The 26,774-nt window shown below is 42.5% G+C and overlaps 2 protein-coding genes across 2 annotated transcripts; both read left to right on the plus strand.

Annotated features, from left to right (window-relative positions):
* Positions 1 to 1,041: 1,041 nt before the first annotated feature.
* LOC141043032 (uncharacterized) lies at positions 1,042 to 2,046 on the plus strand. The gene is made up of 3 exons (XM_073511949.1): positions 1,042 to 1,381; positions 1,494 to 1,622; positions 1,709 to 2,046. Exons 1-3 carry the CDS (start codon positions 1,042 to 1,044, stop codon positions 2,044 to 2,046), a joined length of 807 nt encoding a protein of 268 aa, XP_073368050.1.
* A 903-nt stretch (positions 2,047 to 2,949) lies between these two features.
* Positions 2,950 to 4,120, plus strand: LOC141043033 (uncharacterized). Its single transcript, XM_073511950.1, has 2 exons — positions 2,950 to 3,381; positions 3,719 to 4,120. The coding sequence occupies exons 1-2, from the start codon at positions 2,950 to 2,952 to the stop codon at positions 4,118 to 4,120; spliced, it is 834 nt and encodes a 277-aa protein (XP_073368051.1).
* The last annotated feature ends 22,654 nt before the right edge of the window (positions 4,121 to 26,774 follow it).

Consider the following 26,774-nt stretch of genomic DNA (forward strand, 5'->3'; position numbering starts at 1 on the left):
TGAAGAAGTGTTGCTGGCTTGCCATTCTTCTTTCGATGTAACCCAATTAATTGTAACACCAGTGGTTCTGGTTAGCGTTACACTGACCGTAGCGACCACGCATACGTACTTGGTTTCATTTCCAGCTCTCGTGCGTACACTTTACACGCTCATGTCACGGCCGGGTTGTACTTCTTCCTTTGGGCACTTAAATAAGGCCAACTCTAGTGCGCGACCCCATCCCATCTGTCCTAGTCCGTTTGGGGTAGAACGGATGAATAGCGCGGCCCAATGCGCGGCCCTAAACGGACAAATGTCCGTTTTTCGCCCGTTTTCGATCCATTCCTGGCCCAAACATGCACCGCGTTTGGGGTGAAACAGACATCGCGCTGACGGGCTGAACGCACGCCCTTGTCCTCCCCGTGGCCCGCGTGTCGGGGCACTAGCGCTCCATTCACCTCCAACGCCTCCATCCGCCCTCCCCCGCCCCACCCCGCCGCCGGCGCCGCCACTATTCTCTGGTTGCCTCCTCACTGCTCATCCCCCGGCCGTCCATACCAAACCACGTCTCGACATGGTCGCCACCATGCCCGCGCTTTCGTAGGAGTTTTGGCCATCACCGTCGTAGCCGGTGCCAGAGGGGATACGACTGCCGGCGACGGCTATGGACCACTGCATCTTCCGTCGGGTGCTCCAGAGCGGCCTGTAGCCGGCCGCCAAACGCCCCTGCTGCATCGAGGTGATCATTGCGGCCTCTTTGCCACCGTGACCACAAGGTGTTTGACACTTTGCCCACAAAGGTATGGATAGTGGAGATGAATTTTTCTTCAACCACTTCATTTATTCATCGGACGATTCGTCCTCAGATGATGAAGATCTCGTGGTGGCTGCACCGGTCGTTCATGACCACATTGAACGGCAGCGGCCTCGGTACAGGGGGTCAGTCCCTGGCCCTGCTCCCAACCTGAACCGCAACAAAGAGAGAGGCCACGCCTGCTCTATGCCGATTACTTTGCGAAGACCCCGCTCTTCAAACCGGATAAATTCCGTCGCCGTTTTCGTATGGCAAGGCATGTGTTCAATCGTATCCGAGAGGGAGTGGTTGCTCATGACCCATTCTTCGAGTGCAAAACGGATGCCCTTGGCAAGCTTGGATTCTCCTCCTACCAGAAATGCACCGCGGCCGTCCGCATGCTTGCATATAGAATTCCAGGCGATCTAGTGGATGAGTACGTGCGCATGAGTGAGACCACATGTCTGCTGTCACTGTACAACTTCTGCAAGGCCGTGGTGGCAGTGTTTGGCCCTGAGTACTTGAGGCAGCCAAATGCCGCTGATACAAAAAGGCTGTTGGCGATCAATGCTGATAGAGGCTTTCCAGGCATGCTTGGCAGCATAGATTGTATGCACTGGGAGTGGAAGAACTGTCCATTTGCTTGGCAGGGCCAGTACAAGGGGCATGTTAAAGCGTGCACTGTGATATTAGATATGGCATTCTTTCTTTGGCATGGCAGGTTCTCACAATGATATCAATATGCTGCAACGTTCTCCAGTCTTCGCAAGGCTTGCAGAAGGCTACTCCCCACCAGTCAACTTTGAGATCAGTGGCCACCACTACAACAAGGGATACTACCTAACTGATGGTATATATATCCTTAGTGGTCAACTTTTGTGAAGACAATCTCGAACCCTCAAGGTGAGAACAGACCGAGATTTTCCCAAATGCAAGAGAGTGCTAGAAAGGATGTGGAGCGTGCTTTTGGTGTGCTTCAATCCCGATGGGGTATCGTTCGAAACCCTGCACTGACATGGGATGAAGGGAAGTTTTGGGAGGTGATGACTGCTTGTGTGATCATGCACAACATGACCGTGGAGGACGAGCGTGATAACAACATCTTCGACCAAAGATTTGATTTTCAAGGTGAAAATGTTGAGCCCCTGCACCAAGAACCGGCCACGTTTGAACAGTTTACCCAATTCCATCGTGAACTGCGTGATTGGCACACTCATTTGGATCTTCAAAATGACTTGGTTGAGCACATGTGGAATCACATTGGCAACCAATAGATGTATTGGTTCATTATGTTTATTCAAGACAATTTCGATTTGGTTGTAAAACTATTTTTATTTGAGACAATTAATATTTGGACGTGCAAACTTGTTTTATTAAACATTGAAATATGAATATATGGGCATATTGGCCGTGGCGGGTAGGATGGGGCCAAAGGATGCGTCCGCGCGTTGGGCACACGGCCACCGCATCCAGAAAAGGCCCGGACACGACCCCATTGCCCTATCCAGACGGACAGAATCCGGGCAAAACAGACGTCCGTTTGGGGTCGTGTGCTGGTGCTGGCCTAAGGCCAACTCCACCGCGCGACCCCATCTTGTCCGGGTGCGTACGTTTGGGGTAGAACGGACGAATAGCGCGGCCCAACGCGTGGCCCAAACGGACAAATGTCCGGATTCCGTCCGTTTTCGACCCATCCCCGGCCCAAACTTGCGCCGAGTTTGGGGTGAAACGGACATCACACGGACGGGCTCGCCGCACGCCCTTGTCCCCCCGTGGCCCGCCTGTCGGGGACACTAGCAGTCCCTTCGCTTCCAATGCCTCCACCCCCTCTTCCCGCCCCGCCCCGCCACCGGCGTCACCGCTATTCTCCAGCCGCCTCCTCACTGCGCAGCCCCTGGCCGTCCATACCAAACCACGTCTTGACATGGCCGCCACCACGCCCGCGCTTTCGCCGTAGTTTTGGCTGTCGATCGGAGGAGGTTTGGCCGTCGCCGTCGTAGCCGGTGGAAGAGGGGATATGACCGCCGGCGACGTACCACGGCGGCCACCGCAGGTTCAGACGAGTGCTCCAGAGCGGCCAGTAGCCGGCCGCCAACCACCCCTGCTGCATCGAGGTGATCATCGCGGCCTCTTTGCCACCACGACCGCAAGGTGTTCGACACTTTGCCCACAAAGGTATGGACAGTGGAGATGAATTTTTCTTCCACCACTTCATTTGTTCATCGGACGATTCGTCGTCGGATGATGAAGATCTTGTGGTGGCTGCACTGGTCGTTCACGACCACATTCAACGACAGCTTCCTCGGTACAGGGGGTCACTCCCTGGCCATGCTCCCAACCTGAACCGCAACAGGGAGAGAGGCCACGCCCTGCTCTATGCCGATTACTTTGCGAACACCCCGCTCTTCAAGCCGGATAAATTCCGTCGCCGTTTTCGTATGGCAAGGCATGTGTTCAACCGTATCCGAGAGGGAGTGGTTGCTCATGACCCATACTTCGAGTGCAAAACAGATGCCCTTGGCAAGCTTGGATTCTCTTCTTACCAGAAATGCACCGCGGCCATCCGCATGCTTGCATATGGAATTCCAGGCGATCTAGTGGATGAGTATGTGCGTATGAGTGAGACCACATGTCTGATGTCACTGTACAAGTTCTGCCAGGCCGTGGTGGCAGTGTTTGGCCCTGAGTACTTGAGGCAGCCAACTGCCGCTGATACAGAGAGATTGTTGGCGACCAACGCAGCTAGAGGCTTTCCAGGCATGCTGGGCAGCATAGATTGTATGCACTCGGAGTGGAAGAACTGTCCATTTGCTTGGCAGGGCCAGTACAAGGGGCATGTCAAACCGTGCACTGTCATATTAGAAGCGGTGGCTTTGCAGGATCTTTGGATATGACATTCTTTCTTTCGACATGTCAGGTTCTCACAATGATATCAACGTGCTGTAGCGTTCTCCAGTCTTCGCAAGGCTTGCAGAAGGCCACTCCCCACCTGTCAACTTTGAGATCAACGGCCACCAGTACAACAAGGGGTACTATCTAGCTGATGGTATATATTCTCAGTGGTCAACTTTTGTGAAGACAATCTCGAGCCTCCAAGGTGAGAAGAGAACGAGATTTGCCCAAATGCAAGAGAGTGCTAGAAAGGACGTGGAACGTGCTTTTGGTGTGCTTCAATCCCGATGGGGTATCGTTCGAAACCCTGCACTGTCTTGGGATGAAGGGAAGCTTTGGAAGGTGATGACTGCTTGTGTGATCATGCACAACATGATCGTCGAGGACGAGCGTGATGACAACATCTTCGACCAAGGATTTGATTATCAAGGTGAAAATGTTGAGCCCCTGCACTAAGAATCGGCCACGTTTGAACAGTTTGTCCAATTCCATCGTGAGCTGCGTGATTGGCACACTCATTTGGATCTTCAAAATGACTTGGTTGAGCACGCGTGGAGTCACATTGGCAACCAATATATGTATTGGTTCATTTTCTAGACAATTTTGATTTGGTTGTAAAAACTATTTTATTAGAGATAATTTCGATTTGGTTGTAAAACTATTTTTATTTTTAGACAATTAATATTTGAACGTGCAAACTTGTTTTGATACGAATATATGGGCATTTTTGGCCGTGGCGGACTGGTGGGGCCAAAGAATGCGGCCGCGCGCTGGGCGCACGGCCACTGCATCGCAGGACAGGTCCGGACACGACCCCATTGCCTACCCAAACGGACCAAATCCGGGCAAAGCAGACGCCCGTTTGGGGTCGCGCGGTGGTGTTGGCCTAACACACGAATCCCACTGGCATCATGATCCGGGCAGCAGCGAATCGGCGCGTGCTTGGATGCCCGTGTAAATGCCGTACGTAATGGTAAGAGCACGATGACGCGGCCGGGTGTGGGCAACGGATCTCGTTGACACACCACACCCCGGCTTCCTAGTTGACAGGGGAGCCCGTCCTCTCCTCCGTCGCCGCACGCGCGGGCGTGGCCCATGACGTTTCCTTCCCCCGGCGCGGACGGGACGGCACGGCACACCCCAGGTGTGGTCGTGCCGGGGGCGCCACCCGTTTCACCTGGCTCGTCCCGTTTTGTCGGTACGAGCTCAGCCGCGGCCGGCGGGGCAGCTCGGTCTACGCGCCGGCTCGAGTGGGACGCGCGGTCGGGCTGGTGTACCAGCGAGTGCTACGGCGCGGTACGGTGAGCTGGTGGCACGCAACTTGGCCCCGTGAGTGCCCCTGGTAATTAAAGCCGCGGCGTGAAGCATGGCCGCTGATTGATCGGGCGAGAGAAAGGGCAGCGAGCACCGCCACCCTCCGCCCGCGGGCCGCGGCAACGGGGCCGACCAAGCGGAATTAAACCAGCGGGCGTGGATGGAGGCCAACCCTTTTCAGAAGCGCGGTTGCCATCCGCGAGCCGACGCCGGCAGGAGGACGCGTGAGCATTTATGGGACGCGACCCTCTGTTACGTATTGTTTTCTTTGAGGTTTTCCGATTCGATGCTCCGGTTATAGCCAGTTCGCCGGAGAGACATGTGCTGCCGGCCGTTATCAGTGGCTTTCGGTTTTCCCCTAGGGAGGAGGGGAAACGTTTATCTAGGCTTTACCGTAGGCTTATCAGCATGGCATATCCTTGCGTCATGGCCTCATGGGTGGCAATGAACCGTATGCAAAGCTGCATGCTCAGCTCGCTAGACCCACAACACAACACAAGGTTTAGTTATAGGTTCGCCTATTCTGAACTTTAGTTTGTCAAATTTCCTTCAACAACGCCACCTCCAATGCTGACAAAGTTTTTTTTATATGAAAAAACACTTTCAAACTATTCATTTTCAATAATCGCAGTACAACGAACACCAGAAATAATAAAATTACATCCAGATGTGTAGACCACGTAGCGACGACTACAAGCACTGAAGCGAGCCGAAGGCGCGCCACCGTCATCATCCTCCCTCGCCGGAGCCGGGCAAAACTTGTTGTAGTAGACAGTCGGAAAGTCATCGGGCTAAGACCCCATAGGAAGAGAGAACCTTATTCCATCTTTAGAGAGCCGCCGCCGTCTAGTCTTCCTGAGCAGGACACAAACCCTAACAAAAATCGAAGGAACAACAAAAAACAGAGCCCTCCCACCGGCAAGGGCCGAGATCCACCGTGCCGCCATGGCCCTAAGGCCACCGGAGACGAGGCGGACCGACGATAGACGCCGGTGGGAGGCAGAGAAACCCTAGACTTTTCTTAGGGAAGGAGGCACAATTTAACACTTCTTAATGGTGACATAGTTTTACTAGCATTGCCCTACTTTTTAAACTTTTACTGCAGGAAAACACTGTTGTGGCATCTACATCCCATAGTACTACTATGATAAATCTGATTTTCCTTTGTACTATAATACTCCCTCCGTTCTAAATAATTTGCAGTTATAGTTTTGTTCTAAGTCAAACTTCTTTTAATTTGAACAATCACTTACAAAAATTTATTACCATCTACCACACAAAATTACTTTTATTCGTTCCACCATAAGATTCTTTTTCATATGATATATTGTTGATATTGTAGATATTAATATTTTCTCCAAACAAACTTAAAAAGAAGTTTGACTTTTGAAAAATTTAGAACTTCAACTAGTTTGGAATGGAGGAAGTAATGGTCCAAGTTGTATACAGGAAAATCGTGGTCATGTATACATAGTTTGGATAATTTGTGGTAGTTTCCTGCGTGCGAGCCTGTCAAAAGAAAAAAATTCATAAGATTTAGAAGATGAAAGAAGGGAAAAGTATAAAATATATGGATATATTTGGAAAATATTATAAAAATAGGAAAAACAAGGAAAAGACAAATGAAAATAGATCACATGAAGATTATATTTTTAAAATATATCCATATTTCAGAAAGCACTGCAAAAATACATGAGAACATTACAAATGCATAATAATAATCATTTAGAATATATATTAGTAGAATCACATCAATGGTACTTTTGCTTATTAACCGTGTATTACATATACTATGATATTTCATGAATGCTTATAGTCTCCTTCGATGTCATGGATTCCATGTCTCACTACAATACGTTTGCAAGTTTACTTTGGTATTTGTTTTGAATTTTCTACATAAAAAACCCCTAGAATTTTTAATTAACAATTTTGGGAAAAGTTTGAACCACTTCTCTTTAGGGAGTTCAACATGAGTAGCAAATGATTCATAAAAGGAGGCTACTATCTCAGAGTCAAGTCCATATTTAGTGCTAAACTTTTGAAAAGCATCGGTATTCATAAAAGATTTAATACAATCATACTTAAGTTTTATACCTGACTCTTTACCTTCATCGAGTTCCCAATCTTCAGAGTTGCATTTAATTCTTTCCAAAAGATCCCACCGGAATTCAATAGTTTTCTTCATAAAAGAACCAGCACAAGAAGTATCCAGCATGGTTTGATCATTACGAGAAAGCCGAGCATAAAAGTTCTGAATAATAATTTCTCTTGAGAGCTCATGATTGGGGCATGAATATAGCGTTGACTGAAGCCTCCCCCAAGCTAGAGCGATACTTTCTCCTTCATGAGGCCGAAAATTATATATATAATTCCGATCACGATGAACTAGATGCATAGGATAATTTTTTTGGTGAAACTCCAATTGACATTATTGTTGTTACCTTTTTTGAAAACTTCTGTAACTTTGCCCATTTCCTCACAAATTTTGATTTTTTATTGTTTCTTTACTTATTCTTCTTCTGAATTGCTAGCCTGTGATGCCTTGCGCGCAGCCACATCATCTAAACCGTTGCATTTTTTCCAACATTTGAAAGAACTTAATAATTGAGTGCCAACTTTGTCTGCTTTGAAGCAAAAATGAACACTTTTCAGTAAGTTGTCATCGTAAGACTAATTCAACACTCATGAGTTCAAACAAAAAATGATTATATATATAGACATGCTCGCGCCCTTTGTGCATTATGATGGAAAACATACCAATAGTTTGAGGCCTAGTCCCACAGTATACATACTTACATATTCTAGATTCTTCTACTTGCTCATATCTAAGACAAAGAACCATGCATTATATACATGAATAAATATATTATCTGTTGAGATATTTAGGGGTATCAAATAGACAAGACCCACATGTATACATACACAAGCGAACATGGTTTAATAAAGGTTTCTTAAGAACTAATGTCTCAGAAAATAAACATGTAAAACGTTCATCGCAAAACAATAGGGAGGAAGTTCAATTCACCTATGTTTATAGTGATATATATATATATATATTTTATAAATGTATATCAATAAAATTATTATCTTCAAATTAATATTATGTTGTTAATTTTGCTATGTGTAATAAAAGATTAGTGTGTGTGGGCTTAATCGAGTGAGTTGTTATATAAACTAGATGATGTCCCGCACGTTACCGCGGGAATTTTGTAGCACATGATGTTAAGAAAATAAGTGCAAAACTATTAAGTTGAACAGTACTGGATGATGGTATTGGATACAAAATAAACTCTTGACATCAGAGTTGTATAACCATATCACCCGATATCATATTTCTCTAGGTTTACAATCTATATATGATCCGTGTAACAAATCACTTGTTTTACCATAAGGATGTCCAGAAAATCACAACATGACAATGAAAAAGTGAAAGCATGGATCCTGCTTGATGATCGAAGCGCGTCCAAGGTGATACTTTATAGTGTCATAACTGCCTTATTGTAGCTAGCACTGCTATTCTGAACTATATTCATGTGAGAACCTTACATATACCATAATTTGGTTTTACTATTAATAATTTTAGTTCATGTGCCGTAGCACTTATTCACTGGAGTATATGTGTATGTAGAGTAGAGATGGCCAAAGTATTCTCCATCTGAGCGTGTATGGCAAATCAAGACATGTCTGCATCTTTTCTGCACCTTTTGACATTCATTAGCGTGTATGGAAATTATGAGATATCTGTATTCAAATGTGGGATACCAACTACCCGGAGGAATAATAGAGGAAACTCTCTGATACATGAACACTTCAATGGAAAATTGGAGGATACACAAAAAGGATGCTAAAGCAAACTGAATATTGTTGATCAAACTCTATACGAAAATAGTTCTATGCCTTTGTCGAAGTAAATAAGTTAACTGACCTGCAAAGAAAAATGTCAAGGACACACAAAATGGATCCTAAAGCAAACTGAATACTGTTGATCAAAATCTATAGTAAAATTGGTTTATGCCTTCATCGAAGAAAATAGAAGTAAATAAGTTAGCTGACCATTCATAATCTCCCTTTTAGCATCATCTTGGTAAACTGTAGGTGTGCACATCATACTGAATCATACTACGATGGGCTGATGTGTAAACCAATTATTTTTGTATATCAAGTATATAGCATCCAAATGAGAATTTTACTGGATTCTTGTCTTGGGGAAAGTTGTTATCGATATTGTTTCCTGCCCACATCCTCTGAAATAACAATGAAGGTCTGACCACATCCTTTGAAATAACAGTGAAGGGATAACAAATCAGAACCCTTCTAGTCCAATTATCTTTTGTGTAGGTCATCGCTATTATATATGAACCAGGTAACTAAGCTCAGATTACTTTGTTTTGATTACTTGGTTTCTTCCAACCACGAGGGCAAGTTCAAAATATCATGGCGAAATTTTTGAACGGAACACATCTACAGAAAAAAGAAATAATAGAATCCCTCACCTTATCATATGCCAATGCTCACGATTCCACAACGGACTAAATCTCGTAACGACGGAATAGAAATCCACAACATGAGGGCAAATAATAGGAACAAAAGAAGAAATTCATTTTTAGAGGAAATAGATAGTACTTTCTCTATTCTGTTAAAGAAAATGAAGAAGGAATGAGCAGGGATCTGGGCCCCGCCGTGCTGAAAAGCTAGCGACTGCTGATTACCTTGGCACCCAGATCAGACCACCGTGCTAAAAATGGAACTCACCGGTCAAATCAGTCTCAGATTAGTTATCTCCTTGGTCTCCTCATTGCTTCTTCGTCCTTGTGAAGATTACCGCCTGTAATACTTAGAAGGCCAGGAAATTATCTAGGAATGGGAGTGATGCACATGGGGTGGGAAATAAATACCAAGAGGGAGAGAAAATGAATCGCTGAAAGTGCAACTAATCCCTGGGTGGTTTTGGTAATTCTTAACAACATATAGCTCATTGAACTAATACTCTTTCAAGATGATCATTTCAGAAAGTTCAATGATTGGCATGGCATGACTAGAGGTGTGGACCCCTCAAAATGCTAAGGACACATATTGGCAAAAGCTCAAGACTCTACATTTTCATTTTAGTGATCCAAGATCACATGGAGTCCATAGGAAAAGCCAATACTATTAAAAGGGGATGAGGTATTGCTTAATGGCTTGCTTGCTCAAAATGCTTAGTGATATGCTCCAAAAGCCCTCAACCACTTTCTCAATTCCACATATGTCCTAAACCTAAAGTCAAACTCGGCCCCACCGATTTGATCTATCCGGCGCCACCGAGTTCATTTGACATAGCCATAGCCAGAAACCCTAATCAGTTCGGTCTCACCGATAGAGATCTCAGTCTCACCGAGATGGGATTGCAAACTCTCTGTTTCCCTTCGTAACATTTCGGTCTAACCGAAATGAGCGATCGGTCCCACCGAGTTCGCAATGCAAACTCTTTGTTTCCTTTTCGTAACGTTTCGGTCTCACCGAAATGAGCGATCTGTCCCACTGAGTTTGCCTGACCAACTCTCTGTTTGCCTATTACTGAAATCGGTCTCACCGAGACCAAGTTATGCCCTAACCCTAGCACATCGGTCCGACCAAGTTGATCATGTCGGTCCCACCGAAAATCCTAATGTTCACATTTTAAACTGAATCGGTCTGACCGAGTTTCACTATTCGGTCCCACCGAGTTTGGTAAATTGTGTGTAACAGTTAGATTTTGTGTGGAGGCTATATATACCCCTCCACCCATCCTCCATTCGTGGAGAGAGCCATCAGAACATGCCTACACTTCCAGCATTCATTTTTTGAAAGAGAACCACCTACTCATGTGTTGAGACCAAGACATTCCAATCCAATCACAAGAATCTTGATCTCTAGCCTTCCCCAAGTTGCTTTCCACTCAAATCATCTTTCCACCATATGCAAATCTGTGTGAGAGAGTTGAGTGTTGGGGAGACTATCATTTGAAGCACAAGAGCAAGGAGTTCATCATCAACACACCATCTATTACCTTTTGGAGTGGTGTCTCCTAGATTGGTTAGGTGTCACTTGGGAGCCTCCGTCAAGATTGTGGAGTTGAACCAAGGAGTTTGTAAGGGTAAGGAGATCGCCTACTTCGTGAAGATCTACCCAAGTGAGGCAAGTCCTTCGTGGGCGATGGCCATGGTTGGATACAAGGTTGCTTCTTCGTGGACCCTTCGTGGGTGGAGCCCTCCGTGGACTCGTGCAACCGTTACCCTTCGTGGGTTGAAGTCTCCATCAACGTGGATGTATGATAGCACCACCTATCGGAACCACGCCAAAAATCTCCGTGCCTACATTGCGTTTGCTCCCTCCAAACTCCTCCCCTTTACCTTCATATGCAATGATTTACATTCCGCTGCTATACTCTTAGAATTGCATGTGTAGGTTGATTGCTTGACTTGTGCTAAGTTGCTAAAATCTGCCAAGACTTAAAATTGGGAAAAGGCTAGATTTTTATTTGGTCAAGTAGTCTAATCACCCCCCTCTAGACATAGTTTCGATCTTACAAGTGGTATCAGAACTTTGGTCTCCATTTTCCTTGATTTCCATAGCTTTGGTGATCATAACCTTGGTTTCACAACCTAGGAGAGTATGGCGTCTAGCGAGGGAAATTACCACCGTAGAGGTCCTTACTTTGATGGTACTAATTTTGCTAGTTGGAAGCATAAGATGAAAATGCATATTCTTGGACATAACCCCGCCGTTTGGGCTATTGTATGTATTGGCTTGCAAGGTGAATTCTTCGATGGGAGAGAACCGAATAGTGAAGCTATCGCGGAAGAATTGAAGATGTTGCAATGCAATGCTCAAGCTTGCGACATCCTCTTCAACGGATTGTGCCCCGAAGAATTCAACAAAATCAGCCGTCTTGAGAATGCAAAGGAAATTTGGGATACTTTGATTGATATGCACGAAGGTACCGACTCCGTCAAGGAATCCAAATTGGATGTTCTTCAAAGTCAGCTTGACAAGTTCAAAATGAAGGATGGTGAAGGTGTCGCTGAAATGTACTCTAGGCTTGCTCTCTTCACAAATGAGATTGCCGGCTTAGGAAGTGAAGAGATGACCGACAGATTCATCATCAAGAAGATCCTAAGAGCCTTGGATGGAAAATATGATACCATGTGCACTTTGATCCAAATGATGCCCAATTACAAAGATCTCAAGCCAACCGAAGTCATTGGAAGAATTGTTTCTCATGAGATGTCACTCAAGGATAAAGAAGGGCTTCACAACAAGTCTGGCGGTGCTTACAAAGCCTCATGTGATGCTCCTACATCATCAAGTGAGAAACAAGCCTTCAATGAAGAATTGAGCCTAATGGTGATGAACTTCAACAAGTTCTACAAGAGTAGAAGCAAAGAAAGAAGTTCCAAGTCAAGGTCCTACAATGACAAAAGATCTTCTAGCCGTGAGCATAATTGCTACAATTGTGGAAGACTCGGACACTACTCCAATGAGTGTACGGCTCCCTACAAAAGAAGAGAAGACTCACCTAAAAGGAGAAGCAAAAGAGAAGAATCACATCCAAGGGAGAGAAGGAGTAGAGATGATCATTATGAACGAAGAACCTCTCGCAAAAGCAAGGATTCGGAAAGGAAGGACAAGTCATCAAGGATCTATACAAAACAAAGACATAAAGCTCATGTTGGTGAATGGGTATCCGGTTCCGACTCCGACAACCACTCCGAGAGAAGTTATCACTCCGACTTTGAATATACTCAAGATGAAGGTTTTGCCGGTCTAGCACTTGTGTCAACCAACTCCTATGACATTTTTGATTCACCAAATTAAGGAATTGGAAGATGCTTCATGGCTAAAGGCCCAAAGGTATCACACCCTGAGTATGTTGATTTCAATAGTGATGAAGATGATTTACTTGTTGACAACTCTAGTGATGAAAACTATGATGAACTTGCTATTAATCATGCTAATCAAGATAAAACGAATGACGATGATAAGAAGGAGATTGAGCGTCTAACTAGAGAACTAAACACTCTTAAGTTAGCTCATGAAATTACCTTAGAAGATCATCGAGAGCTTTTAAAGACTCATGAGAAGCTACGCTTTGAAAAGCTCAACCTAGAGCAAGAGCATGGGTTCTTAAAAGCAATCAATGATGATGTTCGTAATAAAAGTTCTTCTTACATTGCCAAGTGTTTACTCTTGTCTACTTACATGCCACAAGTAAAATCTAGCAACAAGAATAAGAAAGATTCTTCATCTAGTAGTAACAATAATCATGCTAAATCCAATATTGTTGCTTCTAGTATTTCTCTTGATTCCACCAATGATTCTCTTAGCCAAGTTACACTTGAGCAAGAAAATAGCTTATTGAAGGGAATTATAGAGAAAGGTGTTTACAAGAACCTTGCTGGAAGTAAGCAATTTGAGAAAATTCTACGCAAGAAAGGAAGGCACCGGAAGAATCAAGGTGTTGGTTTTGAACGAAAGTTCAATGCCAATGGAGTTGAGTGGGAAGAAGATCAATACCCCAAGACGAAGTTTGTTCCTCAACAAGAGAAGTATGATCCTACTTCCTTCAAGGGGACACAAGCTCAAAATGATCTTCCACCACAAGAGTACAAGCAAAAAGGCAAGGACAAGCTTCAAGAGGAGATTGATGCATTTGAAGAAGCTCCTAAGGCCTTGGTCAAGTGGGTTCCCAGGACTACATCAAGTTCTACTTCATCAAGTACGACAACAATTCCAAGGATTCCCATCAAGTTGATGTGGATCCTGAAGAAGAAGAACTAGAGAGTTCTTGAGGGTGACTCCGCCAACATACTTCACTCATATCATTTTGGCAAGAACAAGTGCAAACAACTTCCACATCTTGCACTAGTTCAAGGAGTCACAAACCCTCTTGTTGGTAAGACAAGGGACAAGGTAACCTAATGCTTTCATGGACATCATCTTGTATGTACTTCACTCTATGTCTATGGATATCCTTGTTTGTTCCTTGTGGGACTAACCCATGTAGGTATTGAAAGTGCAACTCACTCCAACGGATTGCTCCAAACAATCTACATCAACATTGAGCATCCACATCTTCAACATCTACATGAAGTCATCATCGACAAAACCCAAGGTTAGTTCATCCCTCTTAGGGGGGATATCACATCTAGGGGGAGCTTTACTCAAAAATTAAGCTGAAGCAACTCTAATGGTGTGAACACAACAATGCTTTAGGTAAAAGTGGTAACCCCACTTGTGCTTAAACGACGAGTCTAACCTACGGTCAAATGTTCTCATTTGACTCTTAGTCAATATACTCATATATAGATAACCTAGTCATCGCCAATTGCTTGATAGATGCTAGAGTGTTTGTGCATGCTTTGCAACATATTTCATTTGCCATCTTATTGTGTGAGCATGTTGATTGCATATTTTTCCCATCCGAGGACATCCATTTGTTGCTATGCTTGTTTGGATCCTTTTTCTTTTGCCAAATGGATGGACAAGAATGCCTAAGAACTTCCTCTAGCTATCTATGCTTTTCTCGTCTCAAACTCTATTCATGCTACATCACAAAGTTTGATCAAGTCAGATTCGAACCCTCTACGCGAGGAGCACTCGGAGCCACCGATTCGTCATAGACTTAAACTTCCAAAACCTCTCTGTGTATTTCGGTCTGACCGATTAATTACTTTGAGTTGATCTAGGTTTTCAATCTCGGTGCAACCAATTTGAACAATTCGGTCACACCGAGTTGCAGTAACAGCTTGCGATTCTTCATCTCGGTGCCACCGAGTCGTCCCACTCGATCACACCGACAGGGTCAGGATATATATACCCACAGGTCGAATTTTGGAAATTCCTCCAAAACCCTTCGCCCACGCGTATCCTGCTCTGCCGACTTGATACGCCCATTTTGCATCATGTTTTCTTACTGTTATTTATGATGTTTTTATCCATAATAATGCTTTTTGGAGTAATTCTAATGCCTTTTCTCTCATAATTTGCAAGGTACACACAAAGAGGGAGAATTCCGGCAGCTGGAAATATGGACCTGGAAAAGCTACGTCAGGCTACCTATTCTGCACAACTCCAAACAAGATGAAACTTCACAGAGATATTTTATGGAATATTTGAGGAATATTGGAGCAAATAACTACCAAAGGGGGCCCACCAGGTGGGCACAACCAACCTGGGCGCGCTAGGGAGCCCAGGCGCGCCTTGGTGGGTTGTGCTCACCCAGGCCCACCTCCGGTGCCCATCTTCTGGTATATAGGTCATTTTGACCTAGAAAAAATAAGGAGAAGATTTTCGGGACAGAGCGCCGCCGTATCGAGGCGGAACTTGGGCAGGAGCACTTTTGCCCTCCGGCGGAGTGATTTCGCCGGGGGAACTTCCCTCCCGGAGGGGGAAATCATCGTCATCATCATCACCAACAACTCTCCCATCTTGGGGAGGGCAATCTCCATCAAAATCTTCAACAACACCATCTCATCTCAAACCCTAGTTCATCTCTTGTGTTCAATCTTGTTACCGGAACTATAGATTGGTGCTTGTGGGTGACTAGTAGTGTTGATTACATCTTGTAGTTGATTACTATATGGTTTATTTGGTGGAAGATTATATGTTCAGATCCATTATGCTATTTAATACTACTTTGATCATGAGCATGATTATCATTTGTGAGTAGTTACTTTTGTTCTTGAGGTCACGGGAGAAATCATGTTGCAAGTAATCATGTGAACTTGATATGTGTTCGATAGTATGTTGTGATTCCCTTAGTGGTGTCATGTGAACGTCGACTACATGACACTTCACCATATTTGGGCCTAAGGGAATGCATTGTGGAGTAGCAATTAGATGATGGGTTGCAAGCGTGACAGAAGCTTAAACCCCAGTTTATGCGCTATTCTGTAAGGGACCGATTGGACCCAAAAGTTTAATGCTATGGTTAGAATTTATTCTTAATACTTTTCTCGTAGTTGCAGATGCTTGCGGGAGGGTTAATCATAAGTAGGAGGTTTTTTCAAGTAAGAACAACACCTAAGCACCGGTCCACCCACATATCAAATTATCAAAGTACCGAACACGAATTAAACCAACATGATGAAAGTGACAAGATGAAATTCCCGTGTACCCTCAAGAACGCTTTGCTTATCATAAGAGACCATTTTGGCCTGTCCTTTGCCTCAAAAGGATTGGGCTACCTTGCTGCACTTTTGTTACTACTATTGCTACTTGCTCGTTACAAATTATCTTGCTATCAAACTACTCTGCTACTTACAATTTCAGCACTTGCAGACATTACCTTACTGAAACTACTTGTCATTTCGTTCTGCTCCTCGTTGGGTTCGACACTCTTACTTATCGAAAAGAGCTACAATTGATCCCCTATACTTGTGGGTCATCAAGGCTATTTTCTGGGGCCGTTGCCGGGGAGTGAAGCGCCTTTGGTAAGGAAACATTTATATAGTGTGCTGAAATTTATTGTCACTTGTTACTATGGAAAACAATCCTTTGAGGGGTTTGTTCGGGGTATCTTCACCTCGTCCGGAACCACAATTAGCTACCCCTCAACCTACCGCACCTACTGAAAATATTTAATATGAAATTCCTTCGGGTATGATAGAACAACTGCTAGCTAATCCTTATGCAGGAGATGGAACCGAACATCCTGATATGCACTTGTTATATGTGGAACAAATTTGTGGATTGTTTAAGCTTGCAGGTTTACCCAGAGATGAAGTTATGAAAAAGGTTTTCCCTTTATCTTTGAAGGGAAAAGCATTGGCATGGTATAGGCTATGCGATGATATTGGATCATGGAATTGGAATTGGTTGAAATTGGAGTTCCATCAAAAATTTTATCATATGCTTCTAGTTCATCGTGATCGGAATTATGTATATATATAATTTTGGCATCGTGAAGGAGAAAGTATCGCTCTAGCTTGGGGAAGGCTTAAGTCAATGTTATATTCATGCCCCAATCATGAGCTCTCAAGAGAAATTATTATCCAGAACTTTTATGCTCGGCTTTCTCGTAATGATCAAACCATGCTTGATACTTCTTGTGCTGGTTCTTTTATGAAGAAGACTATTGAGTTCCGGTGGGATCTTTTGGAAAGAATTAAACAAAAATCTGAAGATTGGGAACTCGATGAAGGTAAAGAGTCAGGTATTAAGCTTAAGTATGATTGTGTTAAATCTTTTATGAATACCGATGCTTTTCAAAAGTTTAGCACTAAATATGGACTTGACTCTGAGATAGTAGCCTCCTTTTGTGAATCATTTGCTACTCATGTTGAACTCCCTAAAGAGAAGTTGTTTAAATATCACCCACCTATTAAAGAAGAAATTAAACCGGTACCAGTTAAAGAAGAAACTATACTTTATAATGTTGATCCATTTGTTCCTTCTGCTTATATTGAGAAACCATCTTTTCCTGTTAGGATAAAGGAACATGCTAAAGTTTCAACTATGGTTATCAAAAGCTATATTAGAACAACTAAACCTGATGAACAAATCAAAGTAGAACCTAGTATTGCTATGGTTAAAGATCTCTTGGAAGAAGATATGGATGGGCATGTTATTTACTTCTGTGAAGAAGTTGCTAGAATTGCCAAACCTGATAAAAATGATAAGCATAGACCTGTTGTTGGCATGCCTGTCATCTCAGTTAAAATAGGAGATCACTGTTATCATGGTTTATGTGACATAGGTGCTAGTGTGAGTGCTATTCCTTATTCCTTATACCAAGAAATTATGAATGACATAGCACCCGCAGAAATAGAAGACATAGATCTTACTATTAAACTTGCTAATAGAGACACTATATCATCAATTGGGATTGTTAGAGATGTTGAAGTCTTGTGTGGGAAAATAAAATACCCTACTGATTTTCTTGTTCTTGGTTCCCCATAAGATGATTTTTGTCCCATTATTTTTGGTAGACCTTTCTTAAACACCGTTAATGCTAGAATAGATTGTGAGAAACAACTTGTTGGTGTTAGTTTTGGTGATGAGCCTCATGAGTTTAAATTTTCCAAGTTTAGTAGAAAGCTTCATGAAAAAGAATTGCCTAGTAAGGATGAATTAATTGGTCTTGCTTCTATTGCTGTACCACCTACTGATCCTTTGGAACAATATTTGCTAGACCATGAAAATTATTTTCATATGCATGAAAGAAATGAAATAGATAAGATTTTCTTTGAACAACGTCCTCTGCTTAAACAAAATTTGCCTATTGAAACTCTAGGAGGTCCACCTCCACCTAAAGGTGATCCTGTGTTTGAATTAAAACAATTGCCAGACACTTTGAAATATGCTTATCTTGATGAAAAGAAGATATATCCTGTTATTATTAGTGCTAACCTTTCAGAACATGAAGAAGAAAGATTATTGAAAGTTCTAAGGAAGCAACGGGCTGCTATTGGATATACTCTTGATGATTTAAAGGGCATTAGTCCCACTCTATGTCAGCACAAAATTAATATGGAACCTGATGCTAAACCCGTTGTTGATCACCAACGTCGGTTAAATCCGAAAATGAAGGAAGTGGTAAGAACGGAAATATTAAAACTTCTGGAAGCAGGTATAATCTATCCTATAGCTGATAGTAGATGGGTGAGTCATGTTCATTGTGCCCCTAAGAAAGGAGGTATAACTGTTGTTCCTAATGATAAGAATGCACTTATTCCACAAAGAATTGTTACAGGCTATAGAATGGTAATTGATTTTAGAAAATTAAATAAAGCAACTAGAAAAGATCATTACCCTTTGCCTTTTATTGATCAAATGCTTGAAGATTATCTAAGCACACACACCTTTGCTTCCTTGATGGATATTTTGTTTTTTCACAAATACATGTTTCTCAACTTGATCAAGAAAAGACCACTTTTACTTGTCCGTTTGGAACCTATGCTTATAGACGTATGCCTTTCGGTTTATGTAATGCATCTGCTACCTTTCAAAGATGTATGACTGCTATATTCTCTGACTTTTGTGAAAAGATTGTTGAGGTTTTCATGGACGATTTCTCTGCTAATGGGAAGTCTTTTGATGATTGTTTAAGCAATCTTGATCGAGTTTTGCAGAGATGTGAACAAACAAATCTTGTCTTGAATTGGGAGAAGTGCCACTTTATGGTTAATGAAGGCATGGTCTTGGGTCATAAAATTTCTGAAAGAGGTATTGTATGGACAAAGCTAAGGTTGATGCAATTGAGAAAATGCCATGTCCTAAAGATATAAAAGGTATTCGTAGTTTCTTAGGTCATGCTGGTTTCTGTAGGAGATTTATCGAAGACTTTTCTAAAATTTCTAGGCCTCTTACCAGTCTTTTGCAAAAGGATATTCCTTTTGTTTTTTATGATGATTGTTTAGAATCCTTTGAAACTCTCAAGAAATCCTTAATTTCTGCACCTATTTTTCAACCACCTGATTGGAACCTGCCTTTTAAAATTATGTGTGATTCTAGTGATTATGTTGTTGGTGCTTTTCTAGGACAAAGAGTTGATAAGAAATTGAATGTTATTCATTATGCTAGTAAAACTCTAGATAGTGCTCAAAGAAATTATGCTACTATTGAAAAAGAATTCTTAGCAGTGGTGTTTGCTTGTGATAAATTTAGACCTTATATTGTTGATTCCAAAGTAACTATTCACACAGACTATGCTGCTATTAAATATCTTATGGAAAAGAAAGATGCTAAACCTAGACTTATTCGATGGGTTCTCTTGTTACAAGAATTTGATTTTACATATCACTGATAGAAAATGAGCTGAGAACCCCGTAGCTGATAATTTATCTAGGCTTGAAAATGTGCGTGATGACCCACTACCTATTGATGATAGTTTTCCCGATGAGCAATTAGCTGCAATAAGTGTTGCTCACAGCACCCCTTGGTATGCTGATTATGCTAATTACATTGTTGCTAAATATTTACCACCTAGCTTTACTTACCAACAAAATAAAAAATTCTTCTATGATTTAAGACATTACTTTTGGGATGACCCACATCTTTATAAAGAAGGAGTATATGGTATTATTAGACGTTGTGTACCTGAGCATGAACAGGGACAAATCCTATGGAAATGTCACTCCAAAGCTTATGGAGGGCATCATGCTGGAGATAGAACTGCTCACAAGGTATTGCAGTCTGGATTTTATTGGCCTACTCTCTTCAAGGATGCCCGTAAGTTCGTCTTATCTTGTGATGAATGTCAAAGAATAGGTAAAATCGGTAAGCGTCAAGAAATGCCTATGAATTATTCACTTGCTGTTGAACCAGTTGATGTTTGGGGATTTGATTACATGGGATCTTTTCCTTCCTCTAATGGGTATACACATATTTTGGTTGCTGTTGATTATGTTACTAAATGGGTACAAGCTATTCCAACCAGTAGTGCTGATCACAACACCTCTATTAAAATGCTTAAGGAAGTTATTTTCCCAAGGTTTGGAGTCCCTAGATATTTAATGATTGATGGTGGTTCACACTTTATTCATGGTGCTTTCTGTAAAATGCTTGCCAAGTATGATGTTAACCATAGAATTGCATCACCTTATCATCCTCAGTCTAGTGGTCAAGCTGAGCTTAGCAATAGAGAAATAAAATTAATTTTGCAAAAGACTATTAATAGGTCCAGGAAGAATTGGTCTAAGAAATTAGATGATGCACTTTGGGCTTATAGAACAACATAGAAAAATCCTATGGGTATGTCTCCTTATAAAATGGTTTATGGAAAAACTTGTCATTTGCCTCTTGAGTTAGAACATAAAGCATATTGGGCAGTCAAAGAACTCAACTATGATTTCAAGCTTGCTGGTGAAAAGAGGTTATTTGATATTAGATCATTAGATGAATGGAGAACCCAAGCTTATGAAAATGCAAAATTATTCAAAGAATAAGTTAAAAAGATGGCATGACAAAAGAATCCAAAAGCGTGAGTTTAAAGTTGGAGAATAAGTTCTTTTGTACAACTCTCATTTTAGATTCTTTGCAGGAAAACTCCTCTCAAAATGGGAAGGCCCCTATGTTATCGAGGAGGTTTATCGGTCTGGAGCCATCAAAATAAATAATTCCAAAGGTTACCCGAAGGTTGTCAATGGACAATGAATAAAATATTATATCTCAGGTACGCCCATTAATGTTGAAAGTAATATTATCCAAACTTTGACACCGGAAGAACACATAAAAGAGTCCTTTCGGAACACCCCAGAATCATGAAAATAAGGAGGTAAGTGATATGGTAAGTAAACGGACTCCGAAAAATCCGCAAAAATATTTTTTATCAGTTTTGGAATATTAAATTTTTTAGGAAATAAAGAAACTTCCAGGAAGCGTACCCTGGTGGGCACAAGACACCAGGGCGCGCCAGGCTGCCTGGAGCGCCCAGGTGGCTTGTGCCCACCTGGGGCACCTTCTGGACTCCCATTTTCTACAGCTTGCAAGTCCTCCAAGATAAAAAAATCTATATATACTTCCCGAACCTGTTAACCACCGTATCGCGAAGAAATCCTCTGTTCTCTTTTCTTGCTGTTTTCTGCGCAATTTTGAAAATATGTTGTCTCAAGACTCCGACGGAGAGAGCTATGTCTCACATATCATTGTTGACCCAAAGACCTATGGGGACCTATCTCCTTATGGTCGAACTACGGATGACGAGGAGGATGCTCACTTGATGAGGATCGATGATTCAAGCTCGGAGGAGGAGGATGTTCCTCTACCTCAACCTGGGGATATGCACGTGGAGGTCAAGAGGTCAAGTCTCCCTAAAAGAGTTAACCGATCTAAAAATCAATCTATTCCTTCTCGTTTTCGGCAGAAAAGCAAAGGGGATTTATGTGACAAGATCTTGAAGCTGGAGTTGGAAGTCGATGATTTAAAGGAGGAAATTGCTCTCCTCGACTACAATATGAAAAAGTTGAAGGCACAATTGTCACCACCACCACCACCTTCTTCACCACCAAAGGAGAATTCAGTATCGGGTATGGGCACTCCCCTTGGCTTCCGCCAAGCTTGGGGGAGGTGCCCCGGTATTGTATCATCCCACTATCTTTTTGCCTTTACTTATTTTAGTTCGATCTTTTTCTTTAGATGAATAAAAGTTTAGTTCGACCCTTTCTTATTTGAGAGTTTGCTTAGTAATCTATCCTTGTAATCGTGTGCAAGTTATATAATAAAGTTTAGTTTGAGTTTTTGCTTTCTTTACTTTCATGTTGCAAATAAAGAAAAGAAATAAGGAAGAGAAAAAAAGAGAAAGGAAATAAATCAAGAAGATCATATACTAATCCTATGGTAGGTGATGACACCACATAAGGAAAAGTATAAGTAGAAAATTTTATTAGAGATTGACAAACATAACATTAGTCAATGATGCAACTCATGAAAGAATTAATAAGGGAAGAGAAGATTCACATATAAATATACTATCCTAGAAATCTTTTGTGATTGTGAGCCCTCATCAAAATATTATATGCCAAAATTGTTGACGTTGGACAAGGAAGACAACTTAATGGTTTATGTTTGTTTATATTCACATAGAAGTCATATTGTCATAGATCCTTCAACATGTGGTGCTTGCCCCTATCTTTGCCAGCCAAAAATTCCGCACTAAGTAGAGATACTACTTGTGCTTCCAAAAACCCTTAAACCCAAATCTTACTTTCAGGTGTCCACCATTCCTACCTAGGGATTGAGAAATATCCCTCAAGTAAGTTGTCATCGTGCAAAAGGGCAATAAAAATTGCTTCTAAATGTGTGAGATCATTTAGTGTAAGAGAAAATTGAGCGTTGCACGAACTTGTGATGGTGAAGAATAAAAGCAACAGATTGCATAATAAAGGTCTCTATCACAAGGGGCAATGCAACGTGACGTTATTTTGCACTAAGGGGTTGAGCACACAAACAAATAAGCGCATGGCAACCTCTGCTTCCCTCTGCGAAGGGCCTATCTTTTACTTTTATGTATTTACTTTTATGCAAAGAGTCAAAGTTTTCCTTCTATCCCTTTTTATTTTCTCCTTTGGCAAGCATCATGTGGTGAGGAAAGATCTAGGCACATATGTCCAGTTGAATAGAGATAGCATGAGTTATTATTGTTGACATCACCCTTGTGGTGAACACATTGGGAGGCGAAACTATAAGCCCCTATCTTTCTATGTGTCCGGTTGAAACGTTTTTCTCATGTGTACGCGGTGAGTGTTAGCAATCATAGAAGACTATATGATGGTTGAGTATGTGGACTTGCCTAAAGGCTCCGATACGTGACCCTTCCTGAAAAGATGATGAATTGTAGTTGCAAAGTTGACTGAGAACAGAGTTTGTTGGTTTCTAATAGAGTTTTTTTTGCTTTATACTTCGATTGTGTGATGAATTGTTATTAATTCATGAGAAGTATATGATAAAAGCTCTATGATAAAAGTATTATGTTTAATTTTGTTGCTGTTATAATAATCTACATGATGCTTCTATGTCCGTATTTTGTTTTTATCGACACCTCTCTCTCAAAGCATGTGGACATGTTTTTCGATTTCGGTTTTCGCTTGAGGGCAAGCGAGGTCTAAGCTTGGGGGAGTTGATACGTCCATTTTGCATCATGTTTTCTTACTATTATATATGATGTTTTTGTCCATAATAATGCTTTTTGGAGTAACTCTAATGCCTTTTCTCTCATAATTTGCAAGGTATACACAAAGAGGGAGAATTCCGGCAGCTAGAAATCTGGACCTGGAAAAGCTACGCCAGGCTACCTATTCTGCACAACTCCAAACAAGCTGAAACTTCATGGAGAATTTTTATGGAATATTTGAGGAATATTGGAGCAAATAACTACCAGAAGGGGCCCACCAGGTGGGCACAACCCACCTGGGCGCCAGGGAGCCCAGGCGCCCTGGTGGGTTGTGCTCACCCAGGCCCACCTCCGGTGCCCATTTTCTTGTATATAGGTCATTTTTACCTAGAAAAAATAAGGAGAAGATTTTCGGGATGGAGCGTCGCCGTCTCGAGGTGGAACTTGGGCAGGAGCACTTTTGCCCTCCGGCGGAGCGATTCCGCCGGGGGAACTTCCCTCCCGGAGGGGGAAACCATCGTCATCATCATCACCAACAACTCTCCCATCTTGGGGAGGGCAATCTCCATCAACATCTTCAACAACACAATCTCATCTCAACCCTAGTTCATCTCTTGTGTTCAATCTTGTTACCGGAACTATAGATTGGTGCTTGTGGGTGACTAGTAGTGTTGATTACATCTTGTAGTTGATTACTATATGGTTTATTTGGTGGAAGATTATATGTTCAGATCCATTATGCTATTTAATACTCCTCTGATCATGAGCATGATTATCATTTGTGAGTAGTTACTTTTGTTCTTGAGGTCACGGGAGAAATCATGTTGCAAGTAATCATGTGAACTTGATATGTGTTCGATAGTATGTTGTGATTCCCTTAGTGGTGTCATGTGAACGTCGACTACATGACACTTCACCATATTTGGGCCTAAGGGAATGCATTGTGTAGTAGCAATTAGATGATGGGTTGTGAGAGTGACAGAAGCTTAAACCCCAGTTTATGCGCTATTCCGTAAGGTACCGATTGGACCCAAACGTTTAATGCTATGGTTAGAATTTATTCTTAATACTTTTCTCGTAGTTGCGGATGCTTGCGGGAGGGTTAATCATAAGTAGGAGGTTTGTTCAAGTAAGAACAACACCTAAGCACCGGTGCACCCACATATCAAATTATCAAAGTACCGAACACGAATTAAACCAACATGATGAAAGTGACTAGATGAAATTCCCGTGTACCCTCAAGAACGCTTTGCTTATCATAAGAGACCGTTTTGGCCTGTCCTTTGCCTCAAAAGGATTGGTCTACCTTGCTGCACTTTTGTTACTACTATCGTTACTTGCTCGTTACAAATTATCTTGCTATCAAACTACTCTACTACTTACAATTTCAGCACTTGCAGACATTACCTTACTGAAAACTACTTGTCATTTTGTTCTGCTCCTCGTTGGGTTCGACACTCTTACTTATCGGAAAGAGCTACAATTGATCCCCTATACTTGTGGGTCATCATGACTCGAGTCTCCGGATCCTCTCCTCATCGCCAGCGACCTCCTGCCGCTGGTCTTCGCCACTGTCAACGGGAATCTCAGCCGTCGTTGTCGCCGTAGCGAGTTCACCCCCGAGTTAGGGTATGAACTCAACCCCTATGTGCAATCTTTACCTCTGATTCCTGCACTTAGGTCAATGCCATGATTCTTACCACGTATGAAATTACTCTATCTAGCAAGAACTTCCTTTAGATTAGTTTTGATCCGAAAATTTAGGGTTAGGTTTCTGCCGAACTCATCTCGGACCGACCGAGTTGTTGAAATCGGTCTCACCGATTTGGCCTAGGCCATTGCACTTGTAATTTTCGGTCTGATGAAAACTTACAAATCGGTGTGACCGAGTTCAACTCTCAGTGAAACCCTAGCAATCTCGGAGTCACCGAACTGTGTCTCGGTCTGACTGATTCCCCTAGTTTAGACTCTTATGTTGCTTCGGTGTCACCTAGTTTAACAAATCGGTAGATCCAAAATGCTTTCTGTAGAAAACTAAAACTAAGTTTTTGACTCAATTGTTTTGCAAAATCTCTGCACTTTGTGATGCTCATCCACTCTATCTCAACTACATCTATTCACATGGTCAGCTTTCAGTGTGCAGTGTCAGCTATGTCAGATCAAAGTGACAGCCAGAACAAGTCTGAGGAGCAAGTTAACATGAGTGAGGGCACTAGTCCCTCTGGCAGCTATGATGAGGGTAGCGGAAGCACCCCAAGCAACTTGCCCAAAGTAGCTACCAGGACAAGGAGAAAGAGAAACTCAGATTCTGAGGATGAAGATTATGTTGCTGTTGAGGAGGACGTCAGCTCAAAGAAGAAAGTTGCCAAGAAAGAATTTGGCATTGTAGCTTCAACCAAGCCTGGTTTGCACAAGAAAGCCTCTGCCAAGAAAGTGCCAATGTCCAAAGCCAGAGCCTCAACACAGGAAACCATTGAGTTCACTCTTGAACCAAAGGAGGCTGGTGAGGGCAAGAAGAGAAAGGAAAGGGTCAAGAAGACCATGGCCAGAGTAATTGGCAGATCCTCTATGATGAGAGACCCAGTTGAGGATGAGGAAGAAGATGAAGAAGAGGATGCTGCACCAGCACCCAAAGCTCAGAAGCTGATGGGGGATGCCATCAAGTCTGGGGTTGCTCCATCAAAGCCCAAGACTGCCCCCAAAGCAACTGCTCAAGCTCCTAAGACTGCACCCAAGAGAAGCACCAGAAACATACCTGCTGTAGAAAATAACAAGGCCCCAATGCCTGAAATGGAAGAAGAAGAGGAAGCCCAAGTACTCAGAAAGTTGAAGCCAAAGATCCCTAATCATGATGATAATCATCCAGTGGCTAAAAACATGAAGGAAAGAAAGGATGCAGGTCTCGGATTGTGGAGACAATCAGACCCCTATGTTGCAAGGAGAAGAACTGCCGTGGACTACAGATTTCACACCAAGGAACAGCAGGACTTCTATGAGACAATTCTATTGGATAACAAGCCTATTGTGTGTGACATGAAGTGGATAGACTAGGAATACATTGATGAAAATGAAGACCACTTCCCTAGAGTACATGAGATCTTCAGACTCAATGGAGTTGACACCTTTGTGGGTCAAAAATTTACCAAGTGAAATGATGATCTTATCATGCAGTTTTATTCAATAGCTCACTTCTACCCAGATGGAAGAATTGTTTGGATGTCTGAG

Source organism: Aegilops tauschii, chromosome 3 (assembly GCF_002575655.3).
Source record: "Aegilops tauschii subsp. strangulata cultivar AL8/78 chromosome 3, Aet v6.0, whole genome shotgun sequence".
Lineage (NCBI taxonomy): Eukaryota > Viridiplantae > Streptophyta > Magnoliopsida > Poales > Poaceae > Aegilops > Aegilops tauschii.

What these genes read in the sequence shown, in the direction of transcription:
- LOC141043032 (XM_073511949.1), top strand. Translation starts at nt 1,042, where the DNA reads ATGGCAAGGCATGTGTTCAATCGTATCCGAGAGGGAGTGGTTGCTCAT. An exon ending in CATGCTTGGCAGCATAGATT is followed by an intron (nt 1,382 to 1,493) that starts GTATGCACTGGG and finishes TTGGCATGGCAG; the next exon opens with GTTCTCACAATGATATCAAT. An exon ending in GGGATACTACCTAACTGATG is followed by an intron (nt 1,623 to 1,708) that starts GTATATATATCC and finishes CCCAAATGCAAG; the next exon opens with AGAGTGCTAGAAAGGATGTG.
- LOC141043033 (XM_073511950.1), top strand. Translation starts at nt 2,950, where the DNA reads ATGGACAGTGGAGATGAATTTTTCTTCCACCACTTCATTTGTTCATCG. An exon ending in GCGATCTAGTGGATGAGTAT is followed by an intron (nt 3,382 to 3,718) that starts GTGCGTATGAGT and finishes AACGTGCTGTAG; the next exon opens with CGTTCTCCAGTCTTCGCAAG.